Here is a 21,281-nt window from a genome sequence, read left to right on the forward strand (position 1 = left end):
TTTAGCAAATGATTTTAGATACGGAATACTGCAGCCGTTACAAGTATCCGTTACAAGTATCTATAATTTCCTCCATCGTAAAATACGAAAAAATAAATCTCACTCGAAATGTCGGACACCTGACTAGTTCAAAGGTTACAAAGGAAAAGGGCTTCGTGGAAGAGGAATGAACAGTCCACTTGAAGAGACAAAGGAAGGGGGTAGGGAAATATCAGTTGTCAACCCCCTTGTGTAAACTTTGAATACGAATTGGTTCCTGATTGGTTAACAGAAAAATAAGGGAGTCTAGAGGGTAAACATAAATGAACTGGGTAGGGAAACTAGTCCAGGGAAAGTATTTATGTGAAACTGGGGAGTGAAAAGGAAATAAAAACAATATAGGAAGGTAAAATGGAATGAATGATAAATAATATTGAAAGGAAATATAAAATGAGATGATTTTAAAAGGAATAGGATAATAAAATGGGAAAAAGCTTCTGCGCAGGGGGGCAGGGTTTCTGGGCAGGGCGAAACTGGTATGCACGAACAAACGAACGTACGGGTGCTAATGTCTACATCGGACGTTGGCAGCACTGGTTACTGTATTTTTTCATAACACAATCCTTGCAATGGCGCCTCCAAAGTTTATCCAGATATACTGTTTTGTATTTTCCTCCGATTATTATAATTTCAAGAAGGTAATGTATAGAGAAGAAAAGGCTTGTTTTACGTTTATATATCGATTCCCCAGTATGTTTTCCCCACCCAAAACCCCGAGTTCCCACTGGGGTCCCCCATTATCGGAGGATATAGATGTATATATATTTCTGAAACTATTCATTTGCGACGGGAACGAGTGTCATTTTCAAAGAGAGCGCATTTTTTTCTATAAGAAAAAGTAGCTGTTTTTCTAGGTTATATTGCCCTGTATTACACTACAATGAAACCCCTTACGGTACCTTACCCAGCCTTACCTTACCTAGCCTTACCTTACCTAGCCTTACCTTTCCCTAGCCTTTTCATTTCCTAGTTTTCATCTTACTTAGCCTTTTTACCTATCCTTTACCTTGCTTAGCCTTACATTACCTTACCTCCTCTTACCTTACTTAGCCTTACACTACCTTACCTACTCTTACCTTACCTACCCTCCATTTAACTGCCCTTACCTATCCTAAAGCTACCTGCCCTTATACCTTATCATACCTACTCTTGCCATACTTATTCTTTACCTAATTTTACCACATCTACTCTTACCTACAACTTATTTATCTTTATGTTACCTTCCCTTCCCTTACTTATCTCATGTGCATCTCTGTTAATCACTCAGACTTCTGTAGATCTTGATATACGGGTGCAGATACTCAGAACATCGAGAGGGTATGATCAGATATAGAGATACGTTCTCGGCTGACGAGTGGAAAAGGTTGTTTTATAACTAATTCCCTCCCTATATATATTCATTCACCTGGTAAAGGTGTCTTCAACAGGAATTTTTATACCAATTACTTTTTGTATGTTTATCTGTTATACATTAGTGTTGTCTGTTATAAATTAGTTATACCAATTTATTAATCCAGCAGAACAAAAGGCATGAACAGCTCTACAACATCCTGCTGGAAGCAGCTACATTATACTACCACCTAATTAATAGTAACCGAAGCTGCAGCACAGAAAGACCTTGGTCTTCGTCCTCCTAGGTTTGGGTAAGAAATTATTCAATTTGTTACATATAAATAAGGCATATGGTTTAATTATGGGTTTGTATGTTAAACAATTATGAGTTTAGAAGGGCTATTCTAATTACTGAAGTAGAATCTCAATGGTAAGTAAAGAGAAAGACCTGGAACCCTAGAATAGGTTACTTGGATGTGATTATGCTATCTGAAATGACATTGTTCCTTCACTATTTACAAACCCTCCGCTCTTTACTTAAGAGTATTATTAGGCGATAGCTAAACCAGTTTTCAAAGCTTTTGCGAGGTGTAACTACCCTTCGTTAGCTAGGTGGTTATCGGGGGTAAACCAACCACCCAGATCACACAAGCACTAGTAAACCATCGCCACTTTTTATTTCGGGTCTGTAGAGTAAAGACGTAGACTTCGTCTCCTATAAAAACCTTTTAACTGGTTAAGAGAACTCCGTTCTCTCTTAGAAGCAGACTTCTTAATCGGCAACGAGTCGTCTTTACGTCTGTCAGACTGGGCGTGAGGGCGGCTAAAGGCTTGTACTAAAGTCAAAAGTTGTTCCTGCATGACAGACATAAAGGATTTAGCAACATCATCTGGGTCTTGCGGATCCGAAGGGGGGGGCTGACGAATAACACTCGTATCTTCGGCAGCAGGCTTCGTCCTTTTCACAGGCACGGAGTCGAAATCATCCTCCGACGGACAAGGTTCATAACTGCTAGAACCGGGAGAGATAGAACGAGACCGTTCGTCGCGGTTCCATCTCCTCTTAGTAGGTCTTGAATCTTCATACTTCCATTTACGTCTGGACGAATTCGGAGAAGAAAACAACACATCCGACTCGTCTTTCCCGTGACGGTCAAGAGCAGCCTGGGAATAGACAACAGGACTGTCTGAGGCGACGGCTGACCGAGGGTACGTACCTCTCACCCCCTTTCGGTCATCGACGTACCTTCTCCCTTGGTCCTGGGAGCTTGGTAGAGGTCTAGGCCTAGGGGTATGACAGATTCGGTCGGTCGCCACCTCCACTGCACTAACACAAGCACTTTCACTTTCCTTACCTTTAAAGGCCTCCAGTTGTTCTTTAATGGCCTTCAACTCGGCCGCCAGGCTAGCGTACCGAGGGTCATCCGTAGATACGGAACCTGTAGGAGGTGCAGGAGTTACTACCTCAAGGGAAGGATCAACTTCCAAAGAGGAATCAATAATAGGATCAATAGATAAATCTACGCTAAGTTCGTCTTCCTTACCACTAACAGACTTAGACTTAGACCTAGAAGCTCTCCTAACTCTATCGAGCTCTAGCTTACGCACATAGCGCTTCATAATTAACCAATCTTTCTCATCCAAAACCTTACATTCCCCGCACCTATTATCAAGGGCACAAACAAAACCCCTACAATGAGAACAAACAGTGTGAGGATCAACCGCCATTTTGGGAAGTCTCACCTTACATTCCTCATTCGCACAGATACGGTAATGACTCTTTTCACTCATAATGAAACACAGCAAACAAAAAAAAAACTAAGAGAAAACAAAATACAACGATCGCCAAAACCCCAAATCAGAGTACTTCACCAAAAAAAGCAGACTGGTACACCGAGCAGGGAAATCGAAGAAAAAACTCTTAATGACGGACCAACGTGTTATCGATCCGGCCGGCAGAGATGAACTGAAGAACAGAGAACGGGAATGATTCCTCCTACCACCCTTTGACGGGTGTTACCACCCAACCACCACAAGGCGGTTGCCTAGTTTTAGAAAAATTCTGCCGAAATAGAGATAATTAGCTATGTATATATAACTGCCAGGTAAGTATTCACAAAACTTTGTTTTATCATAAAAACTTCATTTTTATGTTTAAGACGGTGATCTTTGGATTACCCTTTCATGTGAACTCTTTGCTTCCCTTAGCGAAGCAACAGTGCTCACCTCCGAGGGAAGTCTCTTTCATTGCCGCTTACGGTGACTCTTAACTACCTTGGGGCTTTTGGGTCTCCTCGCCTAGGAAGGTTGCGAGATTCTTACAGTTTACTACAGCACTCTCTGCTTCTGCTCACCTTCATTCTGGCAGCTCTGGCATAGGAATGAGAGTCCAGGTTATCTTGTCTGAAGGATCCCTTTTGGGGTGAACCCAGAAACTGTCTTCGGCTACATTTCACAGGCATCTCTCGATGCCGACCTACAACTTGAACAAAGCTTGTTGACTGGAAGCAGAGAGCTCTGCCGGGAGGTCTGCCTCCAGGTGTTGGACAAGTTTCCCTTCTGAGGGGGAGTTAACCTCCACCATCCACTGTGTAGCAATAATCCCGTGTGGGAATTGGATTCTTCTATTACCCAGCTCTTGCTCTTCGCAGTTTGACAAAGAAGGAGTTAGGTGACTGCTTGCAATTCCTACTCATTGTCGCTGTACCCTTCGGGTACAAAATGAGTCTCGTGATGCCTGCTGACTGCGTACGGTCACGGCCTTTTTCATTGACGAGTCTTATGGGCTTTAACTCATCGGGTTGGTTGCTGACTTTGTGTCTTTAGGTACAATAAGGACAACATCTTACAACGCTTCATTGTCAATTCAGCTCTCCTTTTACTCTTGTATATATTTTCCTGTTAACGTAACATAATTGTTGTTTATTTTGTCATGTGTAAAATCATCTGCTCTTTCATCTCATGTATTATTCATTATTGTATGTTAGATTTGGGCTTTTGTATGTATCAGGATGTTAACGTAAAGAAGCACAAATGCCCAGCCAATCTCACCAGTCTGCGGTCGGTCAGTCACCTGGCCAGCAGGACGCTACCTTTCCGTCCGCAGAAGTTCATGTCATTCACCTGTCTCGTGGATAAACCATTACTTGCCTATGGTCGGTTTCTTGTTCCTTATAGTACAACAAGCGCTCGATAGCATTCACAGGTGTTCACTGGCAAGCTCGAACAAACCTGCCTAGTGTTTGTGTTCTTGGCATTCTGAGTCAATAAACCTTTACTTGCAAGACTGTATGCTTCTCCCTGAGGAGGTTTACACAACTACAGGTGTTTGCTAAAATCCCGTAAAAGACTAAAGAAAATGTCATCTTTTACGCATGCTCGTTCGGCAATACAAAACCTCAGGGTTGTTGCTGCAAATACGGTTTACTGCCGATCGCTTGCGGCCGTCGAATGCCATCATTGTACCCCAGGGCACAACGAGTTTTGCAAAATGTAATCCTTTGGGGTTACTTTCTTTGGCTTGTTTTCCCAATGAAATGTAGAGCTCTTGGGAGCACTCACACAGTGGGCTTTTGAGACATACCCTCGCAAGGTTATTTTTTGCAAGCCTGCAGTCTCAAGGAGATAGTGTCAGCCTCTGCTTACTTTTATGAATGATAGCAAGCAAGTATTCACTCATGAGGACGCTTGTCCCGCCCACAAGGCGGAGTTAGATGCACATACTTTTCGTGGGTGCATTTTGTGCAATGATGTTGCGATTCATCGCACATTATTCCCATAAGCTAAGGCTCGTTTTCGAACACTTTCCCGGATGCAAAGAAGTTGCGCTTAGGCAACCATGTGCGGACAAGCGATCTTTTCTGCCGACAAGGTCTATTTACAGGGTACTATTATACAATTAGAACTCCATTCTAATAAATCATGAGCTTCCATGGTTGTATTTCTTACAGGAAGTCAGATTATGCATTACTGTACCCTCCTACCTTACCACAACCAGACATAGGTAGTCTACTCTCAAGTAGACTCTTCTTTTTTCCAGGCAGTTCCTTCCTAACTTTTGGATCGGCCGTTTTACTATTTGAAACACTTAGACTCCGAAACTTTGCATAAGCAAGTTTGTTCTTTGGGAGGGAACATTCAGAACTTATGCCAGTTTTGCTGATCGGAAATGAAGAAATACAAACATATTCGTTATTTATAAGCGATCTCAATCATAGGAAGAAGTAGGTCTCGATGACGAAGGTTGATCAATGTTCTCCAATCGAGTTCCAGGCACAACTAATCATTCGTGCTCGTATGTTCGTCCCACCTCCCCGATCTGTGTTACTGGTTTGTATGTGGACTTGTGCATACATTATCAGTCCAACAATGGATGGAAGATATGTCTTAGTCTTGCCTTTTATAAGTAGCTGTGTGCAATCGGTCTCTAGCGACTGGTCTCTTGTTCAATAGCGATTGCTAAGGAGATTCGCTGTAATCCCATCTCCCTCTAGGGAATACTGGCTACCCTGATATTACCCATCTCTAAACATACTTACACGGCCAATTCCCACTGAATTGAAGGCAGTTAGAGTACAGGATTTCCCCCAACCTACAGAACAGTTGCTTTTAACTGGATGCACGTCTCAACATCAATCAAATTGAGATGTTTACTTCCTCGGCAATGCGTCGGCCAGTTGGGAGTGACTTATGAGAATAATATTGTCCTTTTGCTTAAGAGTCAAGGTTCCTTGTTCCTCTCAGTTGAACTTGCCAACCCTTTTGGGTAGGTGGCTGACCATGTACCACTTACCTCGACATACAGTCAAGGGAGTTTATTGTGGTCAAAGTATACTCCCCCTTTGCCTTTGTGTAGGCATTGCCATGCACCCTACCACTCCAAGAGAGCCGTCATGCTCGGACCGTTTTTCTACAAAGCAGCCCAAAGATTCCTCGGTGGAGAATCAAGTCTGACGCTGTGATTCACCAGCACAAGAAGATTCTGCAGGCTACTGCAGATGAGTTCCTCTTTCCAGCAAAGAGAAAGACTCCTGGTTAAGGTAAGATCCTTTTAGATTCTGCATCACCCTAAGACATCTCCCATCGCCACTCCTCTAGATTCGCCTGCAGTGTGGAGAACCTGACCTTATCAGGCTCAGTCCAACTGCAAGATTCGGACTTCATGGATTCTTCCCCGTCTGGAGAAGACTCTGTACTTAGTAGGACATCAGAATCAGTCTTCTGACTCTTTCTGTGTAACTTTGTTGCAGTCAAGAGGGACCCCCATCGTTGCAGGTTTAGAATCCTTATTAGAGGAGTTGTTAAAAACAAGGACAAACACAGGTTCCTAGTGTCCAAGAGAAATTTCCTTTCCAGATAACTTTAGGTTAATTCTTACTACGCTCATGGACGATCATATACAATATGTTCCTATACCTTGGTTGCTTTTACCTAAGACTTTGAAGACTCGGATTCTTGACTCGGTTTCAGGTCATCTGTCTCTCTTTTCAGCAGTAACTTTGTAAAAGTAGAGCAAGAACTCGAAGACTTCAAAGAAGATATCGGCCCCAATCGACCAGAGACCAGTCCGTTGTTCAGGAATCACCTGAATTTGGAAGTATTCCATCCTTATCACAAATAGTGTAAGTAGTCAAAGACAAGATCCCTCCAGAGGAAGGTTCGGCAGAATCTTCGACGGAACTTCTCCTCTCTACAAAACTGAAAACTCCTTGGCTGATGAAGGAGATGCGTAGTCAGTGTTTCTCAGGGGTCTACACACCATTTGTTCAGTAAATGGCATCAGGGAGACTATCCCTCCTCTATGAGGGATAGGTGGGCCGTAGTCGACTTCCTCTGCACCAAACCAAGCCTTAAACTACCTTGGACTGATATGGCCAAGGATGTCATATGGAAAGTAGAAGATCAAGTAGCCGGCGAGAAAGACCCCTTGAGATTGTCAAAGTCCTCACAGCTAGTACTGATATCTATATTACAGAGTAGCTGATGTTGATCCTACTCCCCCCCCCCTTCCTTTGGAGCCAGCAGTGGCAGAGTTAACTCGAGGTTGTTCTACAGATAGACTTGCTTCTATCCCTATTTCCTTTTCACAGCCTTGAATGCTTTGCAAGCTGGGTAATTTGACAGGTACATTTTTTTTTTTGTCAACACAAAGGATCTCCCAGATGCTAAGAAGAGAAAGGCCCTTAGAGATTGTGTTGTCTGGTGCCAAACCATTGGAGTATCTGATATTCCAGGCCACCAGTCAGTGGGCCAACTGGGTGCTCAAATATGGGGAGGCAGTCAGGGCCCACTACCTTAAGATTAGTAAACAAGAGTGACTAGTCTTTAGAAACGTTCCTCTTGAAATCTCTTCCCTTTTGCCACCAGAGGACATGCCTTCTGCTACAGAAGATTGGAGGAAAGACACTCCTTACTCTTTCTTTTAGAGGACCATCTCATTTAAGCAGCAACCATCATCCTCAAGCCAGACGGCAACTTCATCAAGGTCACCGCAGCCCAGGAGAGCAATTTCGAGAGAAACAACCCGTCCAGGTTCCATCCTAAACAAACCCTCGGTCTACTTTCAAAGCCGTCAGACTTCAGGCCGCTCAAGAGATCGGGGAAGAGGTAGAGATCCCCTCTAGGATGGGCAATCCCCCCCCCCCTTACCACCAGTGGGTGAATGACTGTAGAGGAATTGGAAGAGATGGTGGCTCCCTAGGGAGGATCATTGGACAGTCCAAGCCCTGTTATTTGGATAGCTCCTCTCATTCATCAACTGTCCCCCTCCTTTTATTCCTCCTCTGACAGTGTCGTCATCGTATTGGAAAAGGTCGATGAAACACCTGGCCCTATTGCTGAAGGTACAGAAGATGGTCAACAATGCATCTGGAGGCTGAAGACCTGTCATTGACCTCCCGGCATTGAGCCTGTACATCAAGCAGTCCAGGTTCAAATCCTCCAGAAAGAACAGATTTGTCATTTTCAGCAAGTATCTCTCCCCCGTCCTTCAGTGCTCCCTCCATCCAGCTCTCCAGTGGCAGAGACTGATGGGTCATCTGACATCTTTGGAATGACTGGTGGCCAGAGAAAAGTTCCACATGCGTAACATGCAGTGGGACTTGAAGACCTCCTGGTCTCAGCATTGACATAACCCACAGTCCAAGATTTTCATTGGAAAGGACTCCAAGGAAGACCAGCAGTTAAGCCGCAGAAACCTCGGGAAAGGTTCACCATTTGCTTCATCTCCCCGAGTTCAGGCTGTTCACAAGTGCCTTGAACTAGTGGTGGGGTGCTCATCTTGACAGCCACCTAGCATCAGGGACTTGATCGACAGCAGATTGAGTAGAGCATATAATTCTTCTGGAGCTGAAAGCTGCGTGGTTAGCTCTGCAACAATTTCCTCTTCTGCTTCAGGGGCACCTCGTGGTATTGATGAGCAACAATATCACCATTATATCTACAAATAAGGGCAAATGATCTCCCTCAGTTTGTCAGCTAGCAGTCAAGATCCTGGAGTGGGCAGAGGCCAACTCTGTCTTTCTGTTAGCCCACTTCATTCCAGGCAGGAAGAACATTGTGTTGGACCAGTTGAGCAGGATTGAGATCATTGGTGGAGAATGGTCTTTGAGTCCTCAGATAGTGACAGAAGTAATGACTTTGTGGAGTTCAACCTCACGACCTCGTTGAATGCAAAACTTTCAGTGTACAGTACTTATCTCTGATACCAGATCAGCAATGGCATTCAGGAACATTTGTCAGCATCGTTGGGACATCCTCAACGCCTATGCCTTTCCTCCATTCTGCCTTTTAGGAAAGGTTCTCAAAAGAATAAAGGAAACCCCGAACCTGGTTGTAATACTGATTGCCCCCTTTTGTCCACATCGAGAATGGTAACCGGATCTACTGTATCTCCCAGTGAATAGATCAAGAGAACTCCTACACCTTCCACATATTCTGTGACATCTACACGTCAGGATCCACAGCTCCCAAGAATCCTTAAGTCTTCACGCATGGAGACTATCCAGTATCTTCTCTTTGAGAGGGGTTTTCTAGAGCGTCTGCACAACAGATATCTGGGTATCTCAGAAAATCCTTGACTGTAGTCTACCAGGCAAAGTTGGCCGTCCTCTGTGGTTGGTGAAGTTCAAAGGGTGTCTCTCCACTCGATGCCGCTATACCTGTACCTGTGATTGCAGATTTTTTTTGTTTTACCTCAATGAGAAATTCTTTAACGTTTCTGTTGTAAGAGGTTATCGCTCAGCCTTAAGTTAAGTCTTTAGATTTAACAGATTAGACATTTCTTCCTCGGGGGGAAATTTGTATGCTGATACAGAGCTTCGAGGAAACCTACCTCCAGTCGAAGTCAGTCCTCCATCCTGGGACATCGTAAAGGTTTTAAGATCTTTACGAGGCTCAAAAACAAGCATCTGACGTGGACCTCACTTTGAAGACTGTATTTCTTCTCTCCTTGGCATCATCCAAACAAGTAAGTGAACCGCATGGACTGGCATTTGATATCACCCATCTAAGGGGTTGGCTGGAGTTCTCTCTAAGCTTCATCCCAGAGTTTGTGGCAAAAACACAAAACCCGGCGTCATTGGGTCCTACATTTTTGTCGTTTACTTTCCTATTCTTCGGTCAGTAACCAAAGATCCTGATTAACTTTTACTGTGTCCTTTTAGGGCTGTGAGGAGCTATTTAAAGTTTACCAAGCCTTCCAGACCTTGCCAGCAGAACCTCTTCATAAGCACAGGAAGGATCAAGAAAAGGGTAACTAAGAATACCGTGCCCCTTTGGCTGAGGGAAGTTACCGCCAGAGCAACAGAACCTTCGTCATCTTCGGTATCCCGAGGTCTTGCAACTTTGTTAGCTTTCAAAAAGAACTCTGTGATACAGGTTCTCAGGGTTGGGGTTTGGAAGAAACAAATGACCTTAACAGCCCATTACCTGGTGGATGTGTCATATATGACCATGGACACATTTACGGTAGATCCTGTTTTTGCTGCTCAGCAGATGATATAGCTTCCTCAGTTCCTTTACAGGACCAGTATCAGAGGATTAAGGGCTAAGGTTATGAGTAAACTTGTGGTGAATGTGAAGAGTGATTGGCCTTTTCTTTTCAACCTTCTCCCTCTCTTCGGGCTCAGCGTCAAAGCCTCGGCAGCTGAACTTGATCTAGAGATAGGTAAGCTCATTTTGCTTTCAGCATTTGAGGTCTTTTCCCCACATTTCTTACAAGGGAGAGTGTGCTGTAGCCAAGCAAACCTGTTACTTCTTAAACACATCCTCCACAACATCTACATTTCATAACTTTGGTTACAGCTCAGAGAGCCCAGCTCATATACTGTCGATTGCACGGGCTGTGCTGGTCATGGGTGTTCTTCATTCATAGCTCATGAAGTGTAGGGATTGGGACTTAAGCACTAGAGCTAAGTCCTATATCCCCGGGTTAAGTTTCCAGCCAGTGGGAACAAGGACTTCCTTCCTCATAAGGAAGAGTATCCTATAATTGAAGAAGGATTTGTATATATGTAAGAACAAATGACAATTGTTCCGTAACTGAAATACAAACTATGCTATTTAATATGGGTTATTACTTCGGCGGAGCTGAATGACGAGCCATTAGAGTTTTAACGAGGGTTTACTACCCCACCGCTAGTTAGCGGGGATTAGGGAGGGGTAGCTTGCTACCCCCCCTCACACACACCGGTGAATACTTCACTTTGCTTTTGGCTAGGGTGAAGAACAGACGTGTCTGCTCTCACCCTCGCTTTGACTGCCATTAATCTGTTTTGCTTTTTCTTTCTACAGCGTGTGTGAATTTGGCCTCTATTGATATGCATACGTGTCCTGGTTTACCTGACCGCCCTTGTGGGACCTTTATGTCGGCGGTAGAACACAGATCCTCACACCTTGTGTCCTCATTGTAGGGGCCTACGGTGTGAAAAGGGTAATGTATGCGGTGAGTGTAGGGAGTGGTCTACCTCCCAGTGGGAGAGGTTTGCCCGGCGCCGGAAGAAGAAGTCCAAAAGGGATATTTCTCTTCCAAAGGCTTCTTTGAAGAGAGAAAATCCCAAGGCCTCTTCTTCCGTAGCCCAAACCTCCTCCCAATCTCCCACACGATCGGTCTCTTCCGAGAGGCTGTCGAAGGGGAGCGTAGACCGTTGTTCTGTTGACCGATCCTGGGGTGCGGGAGAGATAGTTGCCTCCCATAGCGAGGCAGCTGCCCCTAGGATATTGATTTCCCTGTGCCTAATCATGATTTGTTACAGCTTTGGTCTTCCTTGGGGCTTCAAGGTTCGCCCTCCAAGGAAGCCCTGTTTGATATGATCAAGCTGGGAGCAGCTGTTAAACAGTCGCCGGCGATAGCAGACGTAGATCCTCTGTCTGTCGTCGACGTTGTTATAACGGAGGCCTCCGGTATGTCGGATCAAACTGCTCCTGTTGTTGCTGAGGTAGCTGAAGGCTCTGATTCCCCCTCTGAACATCTTTCGAGGGTGGAACTTAGTCCCACGGTCTCTCCTGCTGGTGACTCTCCCCCCCGGGGGGGTGTTCACTTACAGAGACTCCTCTGCGGAGGCCTTACAAAGTTCAGCTTGCTGATCCCACGGCCCCTAGAGGGCATATAAGGCGGAAGGCTCGTCCTCCCCTTCGCCGTAGAGGACTTCCTTCTCCTCACAAGGGAGTTAGGAGGCGCCTTTTCGGCTCGTCGTCCCCGCAGTCCTCTGCGGAGGAGACTCATCGTTCTCCGATCCTGCCAGCTACCACCTTAGACCTCTCCGAAGATCGTTCGCCATCTCCTTCGATGGAAGATCGTCCTTCGGGAACCCCTGACCTGTCACCCTCCAGACCTGCTGTCCTGCCATCACCCTTCAAGGATGCTGATCCTGTCATTGTACAGGCACCGGTCCCTTCGTGGCACAAGGGACTTGAGCGCAAAACTGTGCCTCAATCCCTTAAGCGCCAGACACCCCCTGTGCGCCGTCTTGCTGCTGTTCCTGACTTAGTGCCACTGTACTCCCTTGCGCGCGTGCGCACTCCTGCTCCTGTTCTTACGCACCAGGGTCCCCGTGCGCGCTCACAATCTCCTTCACGCCCTCCTGCAGTTCCTGCCACAGCGCTCAAGCACTCTCCTATTCATCAGCGCTCTCCAGTGCCTCAGCACACTTTTGGAATTAAGCGCACAGCCACAGTTCCTGACTCAGCGCGCAAGCGCTCACCAGCGCGCCAATGTTCTCCTACATTCCATCGCGCAGTACAGGAGGTACTTGAGTTAGCGCACGGGCGCTCACAGGTACCCCTGCATTCTTCTTCAAAACTGCGCACCCCTGTGCGCCCGAATCCTGTTGCGCGCCATGCGCGCCCAACTCAGCAGCTCACACCTGCGCGCCCGAATCCTGTTGCGCTCCCATCGCAGCATCGCACACCAGTGCGCCCGATTCCTGTTGCGCGCCCATCACAGTAGCACACACCCTTATGCCTGCATCCTGATGCGCGCCCACAATCTCCTGCGCGCCCAGCGCGCCCTCGTTCTCCTCAGAGGGCAGTTCCTTCACCACCTGCGCAACGTTCTCCTGCGCGCAAGTTCACCTTTGTGCCCTCACGAGGCTGCGCAATCGCACCCTTGCCCCATGCTTCCTGACACGCGTGGTCCACGTGCTAGGAATATTTCTCCTAATAATTTCGCCCGCATGGGCTCATCAGCAGGTTCCTGCGCGCCCGCGCACACGCGAGCAGAAGGTTGCTCACGCTCCAGCTCCTATCCAGCCTTCATCAACGCCCCACGTTCCAGCTCCTGCGCGCCGTACGCCCTCGCCGTCACTTATGTGCGCCCGCGCGCCTTCGCCTTCACGCGCGAAGTTCCTGTCTCGCACGGTCCTTCCGCGCGCGATTCAGGGCAGGGCTCATCGTGCGACCACCAGTGTGCCACCAGTGTGATTTACGCCGCGATCCCGCACGCGACTTCATGGAGCTTCAGGCGGACAGATCATCTTCTCGTTCCCCCCCTCGCAAGCGCAGAACAGCGCGCTCGCCAGAGGAGGGGAGGTTCCCGGACAGGTCTAAGGACTCTCTTTCAGCTCCGTTTCAGGCGAATCCTCCTAGGGATCGTTCGATCCCCTTCCCTCCAGAGGGAGTGTCTGACAGCGCGACTGTCAGCCAACAGCCCTGGTTTGGTACCATAGTCAGAGCTCTCATGCAGGCTTTTAATCCTGTGTTTTCTGAACTAGGTCACAAAGCAGTGGCTACCTCGTCTCCGCTGAAGAGGAAGAGAGGAGTCCCCTCCGTTGTGACTTCTCTGAGGGCTAAGCTGCCTCCTCGGAAATCCTTGCGCAAGGCTCCTTCTCTCTCCCCCCCAGACTTTCTCACCCTCCCCTGCGGACGAGGATTTCCCATCCTTAGGGGAGTCGGACGAGCCGGTCGATTCCCCCATCGCACCAATGGGGGAAACTCCGCCTCTCCCTGAGAAGTCTCCTCACACGGGGTTGGAGAAGAGCCTGTATCCATCGTTGCTAGAGTCCTGTATCCCTCCCAGGAGGGAGCTGAAGGACTCGAAGACTTTGCCGAAGTCTTCTGCAAGCATCAGACAGGAACCAGCTAGACCTTCGGAGAATGTCCACAAGTCTCCCCAGGAAGAGCCACTGGGGACTGGAGACTTTGCTGCTAGCCCTTCAGGAGGAGAGCATCAAGGGTCAGAACATGCGTTCTGGCAAGTTCTGACCCTCATGAGAAATCTCAACGGGTTTCCGGACCCTGAGATTTCTCCTCATGAGGGTAAGGACACTGTCTTGGACCGAGTCTACGGCACCCAGAAGCCTTCTAGGGCCAGTGCAGCCTTGCCCTGGTCACAAGGGATGAAGAGTGCCAGAGACAAGGTCGAAGGCCAGCTCTCCGAGCTTGCCTCCTTCAACAGATCCAGCGCCGGTAACAAGCTCCTCCCTCCTCCTAGAGTCCACCAGAGGAGGTATTTCGAGATCTTAGAGGAGGCTTGTTTGAGTCTTCCCATTCACCATTCTGTGGGAGAACTCACTGGGGGAGTCCCTCTAGAGAGAGACTCCAACCGGCACGTGTCCTATTCTGCTACTGAGATCCTAAGCCAGGAGAAGGTGGCGAAGTGTGCCATGCAGGCAACTTCGTGGCTTAACATCTGGCTGGGGTCTCTGGGCATCCTGGTGCGGTCTGAGGACCTGTCCAAAGAAAGCACCAGGAGGGCACTGGAGACCTTCTTACTCTCTGGCACGCGGACCATCGAGTTTCTGGCCCACCAAACCTCGAGCTTGTGGGCCAATACGATCCTGAAACGTCGAGATGCAGTTGCTGAGAGATTCCACCAGAAAGTCCCCAGTTCCGACGTTAGCAGGCTCCGACACTTCCGTGCTCGGTAAGAGTCTGTTCGAGCCTAAGGACGTGGAGCTAGCCGCTGAGAGGTGGAAGAAGTCCAACCAGGACTCCCTCCTCCAAAGGGCCCTGACATCGAGGCCCTACAAACCTCCAGCAACTCAACCGCCCCGTCCAGCTAAGAATACGAAAAAGACGACAGCAGCAAAGCCCAAGGTGTCTTAAGCCCTTTCCCCGTCAAGGACAGGAAGGGCAGGAAGTCCTCCAGGTGAGGTAAAAATCCTAGAGGGAGCGGCCGAGGCCATAAACGCTAGGATTGGCAGTCCCCCTGCATGTCCACCAGTGGGGGGATGCCTACAAAGTTGCGCGACAAGGTGGCAGCAACTCGGGGCAGATACCTGGACGATTTCCGTGATCGCTCTGGGTTATCGCGTCCCGTTCACAGCCTCTCTACCTCCCTTGACAGCGAGGCAAGAGGTGGCAGACGGGTCCCCAGGCTTCTACAGTCGACTCTTTCTTGTAAAGAAGGCGTCTGGAGGCTGAAGACCAGTCATCGACCTCTCGACCCTGAACGGGTTTGTCCAACAGACTCCGTTCAGCATGGAGACGGCAGACACGGTCAGACATGCAGTGAGACCACAAGACTTCATGTGTACACTGGATCTAAAGGACGCGTACTTCCAGATCCCAGTCCATCCGTCTTCCAGGAAGTACTTAAGATTCAGCCTAGACAACAAGATCTACCAGTTCAAGGTGCTGTGCTTCGGTCTCTCCACAGCTCCTCAGGTGTTCACCAGAGTGTTCACCCTGATATCATCGTGGGCTCACAGGATTGGTATCCGTCTCCTCCGTTACCTGGACGACTGGCGGATCCTAGCAGACACGGAGGCAACCCTTCTTCGCCACCGAGACAGGCTTCTTGAACTTTGCCAGGATCTGGGGATCATGGTAAATCTCGAGAAGTCCTCTCTGCAGCCCTCCCAGAAACTGGTATACCTAGGCATGGTCATAGACACCAATCTCCACAAAGCCTTCCCATCAGACGACAGGATGGCAAGGCTCAGGAAGGTCGCAAGGCCTTTCCTCAAACGAGAAGAACTTCCAGCCCAAACGTGGTTACGTCTCCTCGGCCACCTCTCTTCCTTGGCACGTCTGGTTCCCAATGGTCGCCTCAGATTGAGATCCCTCCAGTGGCGACTCAAGTCTCGGTGGAATCAAGGACACGATTCCCCGGACTCTCTGATCCCCATGGGTCCCGCGGAACAGACGGACCTTCAGTGGTGGCTAGCAGACGAGAACCTACGAAAGGGAGTGGATCTTCTCGTCCTTCCCCCGGATTTGATGTGGTTTTCGGACGCATCAAAGATAGGGTGCGGGGGCCCACATTCTGAACCACAGGACCTCAGGCCTGTGGTCAGAATCAGAAAGGTACCTCCACATAAACCAGCTAGAAATGAAGGCCGTATCCCTGGCACTTCAGAAGTTCCATCAGGTCCTGGCGGGTCACTCTGTGGTGGTGATGAGCGACAACACCACAGTAGTGGCTTATATCAACAAGCAGGGAGGTACCTTTTCAGAACAGCTATCCCATCTTGCAGTAGAGATACTGAGATGGACCAAAGTCCACTTGGTCACACTATCGGCTCGCTTCAATCCAGGCAAAAGGAATGTGCTCGCCGACAGTCTGAGCAGAGCAGCGCAGATAGTGAGTACCGAGTGGTCTTTGGATCGTGAAGTAGCCAACAAAGTCCCGACTTTGTGGGGTTCCCCGACTCTGGACCTGTTCACTACAGCGCTGAACTTTAAGCTTCCGCTGTACTGCTCCCCAGTCCCGGATCCCAAGGCTCTCTGGCAAGATGCCTTCCAACAACGGTGGGATCACATTGATTTATACACTTTTCCCCTGTTCTGTCTGATGAGGAGGGTGCTCAACAAGACCAGAATATCGGTCAATCTCTCGATGACCCTGATAGTTCCGCTATGGCATCACGCAGGATGGTTTCCGGATCTTCTGCAACTCCTCACGGAGCTCCTGAGAGAACTCCCTCCACGACACAAGCTACTCAAACAACCACACGCCAACATCTTCCACAAAGCCGTAGCCTCGCTTCGACTTCACGCCTGGAAACTATCCAGCACCTTCTCATTGAGAGAGGATTTTTGCAACAAGTTGTGAACAGGATGTCTGGACACCTGCGTAGGTCATCCGCAGGGATCTACCAGGCGAAGTGGCGAGTTTTCTGTGGTTGGTGTTGTGGAAGGGGTATCTCTCCACTCGATGCCACTATTCCAGCAATAGCGGAGTTCCTCGTGTATGTGCGGGAAGATATGCGCCTTTCAGTCTCGGCAGTGAAAGGCTATTGCTCAGCCTTAAGCCTAGCCTTCAGGCACAAAGGAGTGGACATTTCTTCCTCGCTGGAACTTTCCCTACTCATACGGAGTTATGAACTTACCTGCCCTCAGTTGGAAGTGAGACCACCTCCATGGAACGTGGTTCGAGTTCTCAGGTCTCTTAAGAGACCTCCCTACAAACCATTACGCCAGGCTTCTGATCGCCACCTTACTTGGAAGACGGTGTTCCTGCTAGCTTTGGCCTCAGCCAAGCGAGTCAGTTAACTTCATGGTCTCTCATACGACATCGCCCATTCAAGGGGATGGGGGGAGGTAACGTTCAGATTCGTCCCCGAGTTTGTTGCTAAGATTCAGAATCCGGGAGTGCCGGACCCTCGGTTCGATTCTTTCCAGGTTTCAAGTCTCCATTCTGTAACAGATGACCCAGACCATCTCCTACTGTGCCCAGTAAGGAGTCTGAGGTTGTATCTCAAAAGAACAGCTGCAGTTCGTCCCCAGGTGCAAGCTTTGTTCGTGAGCATTGGGGAAACGAAGAGGAGGGTCACCAAGAATACCAGCTCAGCCTAGCCTTGAATCCTGACCGTCCTCCGTCACGTCTCCCTAGAGCACATGATGTTAGGGGCGTAGCTACGTCCCTGGCCTTCAAGAAGAATTATTCAGTGACGCAGGTCCTGCAAGCTGGGGTGTGGAAGCGTCAGACGACCTTCACAACCCACTACCTGCAAGACGTGACACACAGGAGACTTGATACGTTCTCTATCAGCCCTGTGGTGGCTGCACAACAGCTGGTCTAAATCAGGCTCCTTAATGGACAGGTAGCAGAATGTTGAGGGCATTGTTACCCGGTTTTAGTCTGCATGAATGAAAAGGTATGTCTGGCCCTTATTCTTTTCTTCATCCTCTCCTCCCTTGGAGAAAGCAGCATCCTGGGTTCTCTGCACAGCTGACCTCAAACCACTGCAGGTAAACCATGCTTCCTTGTGTTCCTAGTATTAAGATAATACTGTCACGTCCCCATACCCTGACGAGGTGGTATTGGGAGAGTCCTAGCCTAAAGTTTCCTTCTAAAGGACTACAGGTCAACTTCCTAGGATGAGTCACACTTTATTATACCTCCACATACATTGCGTAGGCCGCAGTCCTTGCGTAGCAAGGGTCTAGCGAGATGCAGGGACTCCTTATTGCTGAGTGCGAACACACTCAAATATTGAGTCCCCGGGCAAAGCCAAAAGCCAGTACTGGCAGGGACTTTCCACCCTTCCTAATGGGTGAGTCACCCTTATTAAATAGCGTGGTTTGTATGTCAGTTACGGAACAAATGACAAATTCGTAGATAATTTGTATTTTTCCTAACTATACAAACCTTAGCTATTTAATCAAACTTGCCCGCCAGCCCTATCCCCCTTGAAGTCCTACCTCCAAGCAAAGTGAGCTCAAGCACAGGGGTGTGTGAGGGGGGGTTAGCAGGCTACCCTCCCTACCCCCCCGCTAACTAGTGGTGGGGTAGTAAACCCTCGTTAAAATTCTAATGGCTCGTCATTTCAGCTACGCCGAAAGTAATAACCCCTATTAAATAGCTAAGGTTTGTATAGATAGGAAAAATACAAAATATCTACGAATTTGTCATTTTTAATTGCAGAAAGTTCCAGAGTAAGTTTGACATCTTAGTAATACAACAGTTTATTCTTAAAAAGTTGTTGTAATAGAAGAGTACAGCAATAATTTCTTCAATTTAGATGCACAGACATCCCTATTAACATACATAATCACTCGTCTATTAGCACTTCCTTGTCTCTACTCGCCCATAACCACACGTTTGAGTGTAGATAGTCGTCTGTGCCTGGACTGAATGATGAAAGAGAATGAATATATCAGCAGACCCAGTCGGGGGTTCTTCCACAATGGGATGTTTCGGTGTCGTTCTTGGGACAATTGTAGAGTTTTGTGTGATTTGTTTTGATTGAATAGTTTCGTTGTAATATTTGTCATCAATACCTCCTACACCTGTTAATGCAAAGGGCCTCATTTAGATTTCGCCAGTCGTCTCTATCTTCAATACTGTACTTCTCCATTCATCATCATCTGCTTCACGCTTCATAGTCCTCAGCCATGTAGACCTGGGTCTTCCAACTCTTCTAGTGCCTCGTGTAGCCCAGCTGAACGTTTGGTGAACTATAATCTCTCTTGTGGAGTGCAAAGAGCATGCCCAAACCCTCTCCATCTATCTGCCCCTCATCATGACCTCATCCACTTGTGGTACTTGAGTAGAATGTGGCATGAAGAGGCAAAACCTGATGAATGGGAGTTAGGAGTGTTGGTGAAAGTGGCAAAAGAAGGAGACCTGACTGATGACAATATCAATAGAAATTCATTAATACTAAATTGATTTTTTTGTTTCTCATTTCCAGAACACAGCAAAGGTGTACAGTTGTCATGTCCGATGGATTGGTCATCCAGGAAGACGGGAAGGAGAAGCTTATCATCGTGACGGCCGCTACTGCCATGGCCGCCTGTTGGATCGTTTGCCCTGTAACAGGTACTGTTGTGAAATTAGAGTTATACAATCAAGGCTCCTAATTCCATGAAAATTTCATTACAGGTATACTGTATGTTTTATAATTATGTACGTGTTTAAAACAAGGACCTGTGATGTATCGTATCAAAAGACCAGATCCCTGCTGCATCTGAGAAGCCAACAGCGACTGTATTCAATAAATGAAATATCGGTCCAATGTGTTATGGTGTCGAGGCATTTGTTATGTTTGTAACTGAGGTTTTTCAGCCGTCAGAATTTCTCGCATCGCCAAAGGGAGTATTGCATAGAGTACAAGTTTAGCTGTGGCAGGACACTATTGGTTTTATAAGAAGCATTTCACTTCATCCATACAGTTCTCAGCTATGATGGATTGATTGATTGAATGAATGAGAGTTTTCTGGCATCCTGACATCTAAGGTCATTAATGCCGTTCTCAGCTATGTTGTCCTTTTCCTTTCACTTTTTATCCATTCCACTTTGGGCTTTTCCATTATAGCTGTTTGTAAACAAATTTTTATGGGGCAGGTGAATGAGAATTTTGTAATGTCATTGGATGTATTTTTCACTGTATTTTACTCCTGAAATCTGATGTAAGCAGGCTTACTCAAAAAAGTTAGGGATGAATTTGATGACATTTTCAAGACATGTTAGAAATGGGATAACTTAGAAGGTACTATATTTACCCTGTGATCGTATTCACCATCCAGATCCAAGAGTTTTTTTCCTAAAGGATTCTTAACTATTGCGAGATTGGACCAAATTGGAAATTCTTGCTTATTACTCGAGTAAAGCACAGTATACTCGGTAGAAACTTTTAAGCATTAAGCCATCGTAAGGTCTAGCAATCGCTACGTTATGGTTCTGATATTATATTATTCCGGACCTGCAGATCCAGGATGGGAACATGTAAATAGAGATCTAGTGAAGATCGAGATGGTGTGATAGAGGGAATCGAGGTCTGTGCTCTCTGAGTGCTCATTTTACTTGTTTTTAATGTTTTAGTTGATAGTACGTATTTTGCCTTTTGTTAATTCAATGCACTTCTTCAGGTGAAAGAGAAGGCAGGAAGACATTCCGCCTCCCGAGACGCACGTTTATCACGAGCCTCCTCCTAGTGAAGGTTGAAGAGGCCAAGCATCCTCTGCTTCTGTGCGGCGATCAAGACAGCCGAATACGCGTATTCACACGCGAGAGTTTATGCGACTATTTTCCAGAAGCGGTTCTTAACGGTCACGAAGACTGGGTGACATCGCTGGACATTATGCGAGAAGGTTAGTTTCCGAGATCTTATTTACTTGATTTAGGACCTTGTATTGTTTATCTTTTATATTGTATGTTACAGAGGGGTGAGATGTCCCGAGGAAGGAAAAGAAAAGGGTCTGGTTTGGAGCTGCAATGAAGGAAGATCAAAAAATGAGTCAGACGTAGTGTGACGAGAGACCAGTAGGAATTGCCAAACATAATAATTAAGTGAAGGAAATGTAATCTAAACCAGATGGGAATTGAGGCAGAAAATACTTCGGACTGTGTAAAGTGGCTACCACGCCTTTTGAATTGAGTAAAGAGAATATTTAATGCAAAGACTAAATATTCAGGGAATGAAAAATCATGTTAGATTATGAATTCATTACATCTGCCAATGAGTTTATAAAATGACCAGCATTTATTAATTTATTTATTTATACGTTTGTTTGTTGTCTGTTAG

At 47.1% G+C, this 21,281-nt stretch overlaps 1 protein-coding gene across 7 annotated transcripts in view; it reads left to right on the forward strand.

Moving 5' to 3' along the window:
* The window catches only part of LOC137633951 (elongator complex protein 2-like), a 281,330-nt gene that overhangs the window by 76,184 nt on the left and 183,865 nt on the right, over positions 1-21,281 (forward strand). For 5 of the 7 annotated variants that reach the window (XM_068366206.1, XM_068366207.1, XM_068366202.1 and 2 more), the window contains 3 exons: positions 1,560-1,682; positions 19,449-19,576; positions 20,626-20,847. The exons of 1 other annotated variant lie outside the window; for it this stretch is intronic. In XM_068366206.1, the coding sequence (XP_068222307.1) occupies positions 19,474-19,576; positions 20,626-20,847 (325 nt within the window). In that variant the 5' untranslated portion in view covers positions 1,560-1,682; positions 19,449-19,473. The remainder of the gene's footprint in view (positions 1-1,559; positions 1,683-19,448; positions 19,577-20,625; positions 20,848-21,281) is intronic. One more of the 7 variants, XR_011042378.1, reaches the window with a different exon arrangement.

This window comes from Palaemon carinicauda, chromosome 43, assembly GCF_036898095.1.
Source record: "Palaemon carinicauda isolate YSFRI2023 chromosome 43, ASM3689809v2, whole genome shotgun sequence".
NCBI lineage: Eukaryota > Metazoa > Arthropoda > Malacostraca > Decapoda > Palaemonidae > Palaemon > Palaemon carinicauda.